Source organism: Quercus suber, unplaced genomic scaffold (genome assembly GCF_002906115.3).
Source record: "Quercus suber isolate HL8 unplaced genomic scaffold, Cork oak 2.0 scaffold_266, whole genome shotgun sequence".
Taxonomy (NCBI): Eukaryota; Viridiplantae; Streptophyta; class Magnoliopsida; order Fagales; family Fagaceae; genus Quercus; species Quercus suber.
Window position 1 is genome coordinate 197,556 of NW_027069722.1, and position 9,191 is coordinate 206,746.

Genomic DNA, 9,191 nt, shown 5'->3' on the forward strand with positions numbered 1-9,191 from the left:
AAAAGCAACGCCTCCTCTGGTCAATATCAATGAATGCGTCCACATTGTACATCACTAGTTCACATTGAAATCCACCTGTAATCTAAAAAGCAGAGCCAGCCGAGTTTGACAATTGTCGTGAGGAATTTCCTGACTTATTTAGTTTTTCGTTATTATTTTATTGAACTTTCATTTAACTTTAACGTGGGGCCTTGACCTCGTACTTTTAATCTCCTCTTTGGTCTCTTCTTAAAAAAGATGCAATTAAAATTCATAAAATTTTGTATAAAAACTAAGTTTATGGATTAAATAGTAAATAACATTTTATTTGAACAAAGTTTTATATATTTTGAAAATATAAAAAACATATAATCTAAAAATTAAAATTTTAAAATTTACATTAAATAAAAAGATATACATAGAATTAGGTTACGTCTGACATTGGCTTACAAAGTCAATTTTTTTTTACTATTTAATATATTTTTATTGCTATTCAACTTATTTTTATTACTATTCATAAATTTTATTGTACTTTTTAATACTATTTGTAAATTTTACTATATTATTTTGACTATTTTTTAATTTTATTTATAATACTTAAAAAAAATGTCAGTTTAATTAAATAAACTATTTCTAAAGAGTTTCTCTTCAAAGAGAAACTATTTCCTTTCTCTCTTCGTCTTGGTCCACACTCCGCCAGTGCTAGAACTTTAAAAGTTTATTACTTTGTAAATAAGCCGAGAAATTCACCTTGGGCATTGTAAATAAGTAGAGAAATTCACTTTGTAAATAGATCAGTGTGAACTGATGATGTATGGTCTAGATTTTAGGTTAGTTTAGAAACAACTTAATTAGTTAAAATGAAATTTTTTTTTTGTTAAAAGTGTTAAAAAATTGTTAACTGAATAATAAAATAAGACACATAAAAAATGAGAAATACTATATTTATAATATTTTTACAATAAATTTTAAGTAGTAAATTATTATGTGTTGTTATTATTGAGATAAAAAAATAATTTCAATAATAAATTTAAATTTGAACCAATAACGAACCATTTAGTCCTATTCGATCTACTTTGGCCCTATTCGGTCTACTTGGTCCTTTCCAGTCCATTTCGATGCACTTAAATTTTTTTCTTTTTTTTTTGGAAAAAAGAGAAGGGATACTTATATTTGTAATCATTGCCCCACATTCCATGATACATTGCCACTTGGATTTTTTGATAAGCTTATGGGTACCACTAGTGCAAAGCAGGGTGTGCCACTACTCAACCTCATTATTATAATTTCTGCATATTAAGTATGGGTCAATAGTAGTACTTGAAGACTTCTTGGCACTTGGTTTAAAGTAATGGGTTTCGAGGGCTTCCTACCACTACACCACACTTGCCAATGGTGGTGCACTTACTTAAATCCGAATTTATTAAAAAAATATAGATCCCAATCTCTTTCCAATTTCTATAAGATTTTACCAATTTAATCTCAAATTGTTCCACATATATTTAATGAATCCAACCACATTTGCAACCTATCTATTTATTTATTTTATTTTGCTTAAAAAAGACAACTTAACATTACTTATTGTTAAAATTCTAAAATACTATTAAATCACATTCAAACATTAGAGCCACTATATTAAGTTCCGAAGCCTGATATATATTGAGTATTATTAATATATAAATGTTTGTTGAATATTTAGTGATTATATCTAGCAATTATTGTTACCATTAGTAATATTTAAACCATCTAATAATATTAATAATCCAAAAGAACATTCAGCAGGATTGAGAGAGAGATAAAGAAGACAACTTAAATACTACAGATGAGTAAGTTATAATTAGCCCTAAATTTTGTCATAAAGAAATTATGATAAGGCGAAATGCTGAATAACATGTTATAGTCAATCCTTAAATAATTGTACTCACCCAATATACTTGACTCTATTTTGGCCACTGAGCATGTGTGAACTACGAAAAAATTTATGGATATATAGTTTAATTGATCATGTAGTACTACTCTTGCAGCAAATTCCGAAGTGGTGGATATTGTTGTATTATCTAATTCTGGTTGCGAAATGGTTTGTTGAGATATAAACAATGAGATTTTGGTATTTGGAGAAACCAAAACATTTGTTGCCTTCTTAAAAGATTACTTCGGGTTTCACCATAAACACTTAACTATTGTACTTGCTCTTCCCCAAGAGTATGGAGATGGTGCATGTTTCCAGCAAGCATTTACGCATGTAATGTGTTGATTAGTGAAGTAATCAATGATGATATGCAAAGATTTTGTGTTTATTAAGATACCTGTTGTAATTGATCAAGTTAAGAACAAATGTTTTCTCTGTTCAATATTTAAATATTAGAAGTTAATTTTTTTTTTTCTTTTTTTGATACGATTAGAAGTTAAATTGTTAAAACAAGAAATTACAACATGTACGGTGTATGAAACACCACGCTAAGATGAGGCCTTTTGAAGTTGAACAAATGTTGTGTTTGTATGAACCACTTAAGAATTAAATTCTTCCTTCAAAACCCATTATATAATTATTTTTTTTCTGTTAAGTAAAGGAAAACCCTTAAATCAACTTTCTTGAGTAGCAGATTGTCAAAATCAAGTCCATATATTGATATGCATACTTGTATAGTTTATAGTTTTAATATATTGTGCTAAGGGCAAAAACTTAGGTACAATATTTAGGTGTTGTTTTCTTAAATTCTCTTCTTAAAATTCAATCATGTGATAGTACTTAACTAAAATACTCTTTCATGAGTTCATCCTATGAAAAAAAAATTATATGACTGAATTTTAAAAGAGGAACCTATGAAACAGTACATATGTACTGTACCTACGTTTTATCTTGTACTAGTAGTCTAAATAAAATTACTTTTTAGGCGAACTTGGATTGTGTAAGTTGGATTTTAAGATTATATAATTTGTGAGCATAAAAGGTCTATTTATGGAGATGTCATTTTTGTTTTTTAACATGTATGGAGATAACAATTTTCTCTTTTTGATAGATACAATCTAATTATCTTTTTTTTTTTTTTTTTTAATTTTATTATGTCAAATATAAGGAAAAAAGCAAATGCGGCATCATAATATGGTCCTGTAGATCAGAGTAAAACCTTCTCTCTTTTTTCTTAATAACTTGATAGTTTGGGTGCGGGTTTTAATTTTAAATCCTTGACATCTTCATTGAAAATACCAAAATATGTTTGTTGAACTATAAAACTTTTGGGGAAAACAATGTCAAACTTAAAAGAAAGTTGAATTTTCTTGGCAAATGAGTAAATATCCTTAATTTAAAATTATGTAGCAAAATTTCCCTCTTTCCAAAGTATTTAGCAAAATACCCATGTTTTGGAACTCAATTTTAACAAAATTGAGTTCTATGTAAAACTCAATATCCTCAAAATCGAATTCTATATATTTTTTAAGTAGAACTCGACATTCGCAATGTTGAGTTCCACTTAAATTTTCAAAAAATTTTAAGTAGCAAAATATACATAAAATTTGACATTGTTAATATTGGGTTCTACCTATAACTTGATTTTGTTAAAATAGAATTTTAAAAACAGGGGCTTTTTGTTAAATACTTTGGAAAGAGGGGTATTTGTTATATAGATTTAAAATTAAGGGTATTTACCCATTTTGCTCGAATTTTCTTATAACCTTCATACCATAATTGAAAATTATTAGAAATTCTCATAGCATAACGGGATGGTATTCTCTCCTCTAACATGAATAATAAATCTCACCCTAAATTTAATAAGTAGAACTTACGATTATGTAAGAAGAAGATATATCACATTGCTATAGTAATATATCACATCATTTTACTCTTGAAGCACTAATTATTAATTACTCCATACCATTATTGAAAGGTAACTCTATGAGAGAATACTTGGGGTACACGAAATTAGATTCTCATGGTAATATGTAGTTGAATACAAAACATCCAGGGATGGAAAAAACAAAAATTTACAGCACTACTTGATTTGCCTAACAAATCACAGTTGTACGCACCTCAATTTACCATTTAAGAAACAAAAAGTTTATGGGCACAACACTTGACAACATTGTCTGCACCAAGGACCATCTTCCTATACAATCTCTTCACACATAAAGAAATTGATATTTGTAGACACGTCTTCCATCTTCTGACCAAGAGCATTACCAAGAGGAACTCCAGAACTATCATGCCCTTCCCCACTCTCATCATGGGTCTCATTGCAAAGACTAGACTCAAGATTCCGAGCGGCATCACTACAGTACAAAGAGATTATCCCATTGGTGCAAACATTGTGACTAGAAGCAAAGCTCACATCACCAGATCCAAAATTGGCGTCTCTCAAATACCAAGGGATCATGTTGAGGAAAAGGGTGGAGATATTGAGGAAGAGATTGACAGATTCACCTCAGCACTAGAAAGTTCTACTCAACCATCCTCTCAAGCACAAGCACGAGGACCCGATCATCTTAATCGCCTCATTGCTAGGGTAGAGCAGATGTATGGCATGCTCGAATCCCACGTGCAGCACACCGTGGACTAGTTTGAATACATCCATGGGCAGATTACTGCACTATCTTCACAGATTGAGGATATGTCAATGGAGTAGGGATCCGATTTAGAGTCTGAGCAGTTCTAGCCTTTTTGGCCATTCTGGTAAAAAAGTGGGAGAAAATTTTGAGGGGGAGTATGCACAGTTGAGGGGGAAGAGAGCATAGTTATTGGTTTATTGTTGGTGGTTTAGCATTTTTTTTGTTTGGTTTAAACTTTGTTAGTTTTTACAACTCTTGGATAGTTTATTGCTTTCTTTTAAAGCTTAAGTACTTTGGTTTTTAATATTCAATACTTTTGTTTATCTCACTGCTTTGTAGCATTTTTTTGTACTCTTAGATGTTGCTAAACTATCTTGAGTATCACACGCTTGTACCCTTGTAGGATTTTATATCCTAGATGCAAATTCTTTGTGTATTTTGCATTGGTTGTGTGTTGGACATGCAATTAATCATTGTGATTGGTCTTTATTGCATTGCGTGTCTGGATGAGCATTTACTAGCTAAATGTTCATTGTAGTCATTCTTTAATGACTGACCTTGTTTGATCAAGATATGCTTAATGTTATATAGTGTTTATAAACTTGATTGCACTTTACTTGCTTATATACGTACAATGTATTCAACTTGTCATAAGCTTAATAAAAGTTTTGTTTGTGTGCGAGTGTTTCAGGAACTAGTGAATGTGTTCAATTGTTAATGCACGTAACAAATTGGAAGATTGTTAGAACTTAGAAGTAGTTTTGCAAGTTGGCATAAGTAGTTACTGGATCAGCTAGTTAGTTAGCCACTTATCAGAATTATGCATGTACAAACACAAATAGGCCTTTGGTCTTGTAAAGCAAGGTTGTCAAAATCGGGATCCTACGTAGGATCGTGGGAGGTAGGTAGAATCGTGGATCGTAAGATCGAATTGTGGATCGTAAGATCCTACCTATTTTTAGATTTTAAGCAAAAAAACCTATTGATAGTGACTTTGTATGTTACATAATCACTTAAAATATGAATCCATCCATTACAAAAAATTTTGAAAATAGAAAAATAAAAACCTTAAAAGCTTTGTCAAAATCATATACACAACACAACAATCTGGAATCAAGCTATCAAAGTACAAATAAATGATAAACTTCTAACTACCAAAACAAATTACCAGAAAGCTTAAAGGCAACGTTGGGATGGCTCACGACAACATTATTGAGAGGGCTAGAGGTGCTGGGTTTTTGACAAAGGATTGAGGAGGCGCCAACTGAGGTGCTAGCATTGAATGTTTCTAAATATTTTAGGTTTTGTTTTTTTAAAACATTAAACTTAAGAAAGCTCACCATTGAGAGGGCTAAGAGGGGCTGGGTTTTTGACAGAGCACTGTGGAGGCGCAGGACAGAGGTGCTGGTCTGCTGGAGCTTAGTGTTTCTAAAATATTTAGGTTTTGAAAACGTTAAACTTAATACTAAAGGCTTTTTGAGATTTAATGTTAAGATAGGAGTAAATTTGGTTCAATTTATTATTGGGTTTTGATGGGCTTGTGGGTTTAGGACCTTTAGGTGGACTGTGGATTATCATACTAGACTTACCCAAATGACCCAAATGAAGCCCACTTAAAAAAAAAACAAAAAAACAAAAAAAAAAGAAGCTAAATGGTAGGATCGGTAGGATCCCATACGATCCTACGATCCTATACGATCCTACACGATCCTACCTACAATCCTGCTACGATTTTAATCTTTTTGGTGAGGTGAGATCGTAAAATCGTGCAATTTTACGATCCAGATCGCGATTTTGACAACCTTGTTGTAAAGTGATCATGCAGAAATTAGTCATCAATTAATTCAAAACTCGATTAAAACTATAAAAAACACCCATCATTTAAGTTCTTAACAGATTGCAAAAAAAAACCAAATAATTGCATGTCAAAGAGTACCTAAATGACATCATACTGATATTTCAATTTGTATCTGAGAATTATTTATGGGTAATAATATATAAAATCGTATTGATAATATTACATATATTTTTGTACTTGTTGGATAATATGAAATAGCTAATAGAAAAGGAAAAAGAAGAAGAATAAATAGGTAGCAGAACCCAGAGTTTATATGGTACTTGTACTTTGAAAATAAGTTGCTGATTGTGGGGGAAGACATAGAGAGAGAGAGAGAGTAGAAGTGAAAGGAGAATGAGAAATAAACATAAAAAGACCCTAAATCGGCTGGGCTGACTCAGCTGAGAGAGAGAGAGAGAGAGTGCACCGTTTGGAATTTAGTTCGACGGTTTGAGAATGAAAGCTGAGAGAGAGAGAGAGAGAGAGAGAGAGAGAATAAGAGAACAGTGAGTTTTGGATTAGACCGGACCGGACCGAAATCAGTTTTTTTTTTTTTTTAAATATTTTTCAAAACTAGTAATTTTTTACTTCATTTTATTCAAGGGTTGTGATAGAAATGTCTCTTTTTTTTTTTTTTTTTTCCTTTTTTTTAAAATTTTTTTTAACTCTTAATTTTCTCAACCATTTAAGAATAATTGCAATCTCAAAAATAAGGCTGGAGTTTAGTTAGCATAAACAATTATTTTTAAAATAATTTTTTATAGCACTTTTCTTTTATTTAAATGATGGATTGCAGGGAGACAAGGTCCATGCCTTAATTATTCAAAATCTATGCTTTTACAACCGCACATCCTTAACACGATAATCACTCCATAAGTATAAATTCAAATCTTCAAAGAGGGAGAGCACCCAAAAAAAAAAAAAAAAATCCACACTTTCCTTCTTCTTTTTTTAACAAAATTAATTAATTTAAGAGCAATTTTTACTTAATGGCCCCTCATAATTTTTCAAAATTCTCCCTCTCCCTTTATTTTTATGAACAAAAACTTTATTTTTTGGATAGATAATAATAGAAAATTTCAACCGATAACAACAAGAGACTACCAATTATGCTAACTAGAATCTATGAAAACTTTTTAAAGTTAATATATATATATATATATATATGTTAAAAAAAAATGTATAAAAACACTTAATTTTCATTAAAGAATGAGTAGTGACCAGCGAGTGCAAAATCCTTAAACTCAGCAAACAGGATTCGCAATTGGGCTGAAAAGAACTAAACAACAAAGACCTTTTAACTCTTTATGTCCACAGTCACCATCAATTTGATGATTTGAAACGATAGCAAACTAATTGAACTTGTATTTTTTTTTTTTTAATTTCTTTGCAAATAACGTCGCAACTGGTTGGAAAATGAAATTTGTTTTTCATCCCACCTAACGGAATGAGAAATAAGCATATCACAGTCACTTGCACTTTTGCTAGGCAAAAAACAAAGAAGGAAAAAAAAAAATTCAATTCCTATAGACTATTAGTTGTACAGACTATCTCGAGCCACAGAATGTCAATTCCTACAGTAGACTCTACTACTATGTATCCACACGCCTTTGCTAGTCAATCACTTAAATCTATCTACAGTTCAATCACGAACGAAATTGGTATTTAACCATAACTGTACAACTATACAGTTAGTTGGCCCCGTTTAAAAATAATATTGATTACTAACATCTCGAGTCTGAAAGACTCGATTTCTACTTGAATAAATCGACTCTTTTAGGCTCGGTTTTTTTAGATTGACGTGTCCTAATGCCACGTGGAGTACACCTGGAATTCGAGTCTTATAGAGTCGAGTTCTGACCGAGCATCCACGTGGAGTACACCTGGCGTTTATAATGACGTGGACGACACTTAGATCTCGAGGGTTAGAAACTCGGTTACCGAGTCTCAGAAACTCGATTTTCAATTATGGTCACCTGTCTTGTCCGTTTCAGTTTGCACGTGTGAGAAATCAGAGAAATCAAAGCTTAATAGGAGATTTTTTAAAAATAACGCCTCTCTCTCACAGTCTCTCACCTCTCCAATCTCTCACTCACTCTCACTCACAGAGCTCTCTCACCTCTCCAGTGTCATGGTCTCTCACTCACCCTCTCCCTCTCACTCTCACACTTCAGGGCCTTGGCCTCTCGCAGTCACCCTCTCCACTCTCAGTCACCCTCTTCTCTCGCACTCACCCTCTCCACTCTCAGTCACTCTCTTCTCTCGCTCAATCTCCACTCTCACATTCATCAGCTTCGGTGAAGAGTCTAGTAAAGCCACAACGAGGTGTACCGTCTCAGGCCTCTCCTCCTAAAGTTTGATAAAGTCCACCGAAGTAGAAAACTCTCACCCACAGAGCTTCGATCAGTCTACGTGGTCTGTGAAAACCCAAAAAAAAAGGTGAGAAACAGTGTTTATATATAATGGGTTTCACTGTTTTGTTGCCGAGAAACAGTGGGTTTATGGGTTCTGTTTTGAATTTCTAAGAAATGTCAAAACTTTATATTTGCTGAGGATTTAATTTTAGTGGGTTTGTGGGTTCTGTTTTGAGAAACTTTATATTTGTTGTTTGAGATTGAATTGGTTTGTGGAATCGGATTATGTTTCTCGGTTTGTTTATATTTGCTGAGGATTTAATTTTAGTGCTCTGTTGGTTGTTCCTATAATGAGATGCAATTGTTCACAAGTCTATAGAAATTTTAGAAATTTTGATTGAGTTTATGTTTAATGGACAGGGGCAGAGCTACCTTATTGCTTGGAGGGCCATGGCCCACCCCCACCCCCCCCCCCC

At 32.3% G+C, this 9,191-nt stretch overlaps 1 protein-coding gene across 1 annotated transcript in view; it reads left to right on the plus strand.

The window, feature by feature from the left end:
• Positions 1 to 4,202: 4,202 nt before the first annotated feature.
• The window catches only part of LOC136061569 (ruvB-like protein 1), a 29,769-nt gene continuing 24,780 nt past the window's right edge, over positions 4,203 to 9,191 (plus strand). Inside the window, exon 1 of the mRNA XM_065781442.1 lies at positions 4,203 to 4,492. Coding sequence (XP_065637514.1) covers positions 4,203 to 4,492 — 290 coding nt within the window. The remainder of the gene's footprint in view (positions 4,493 to 9,191) is intronic.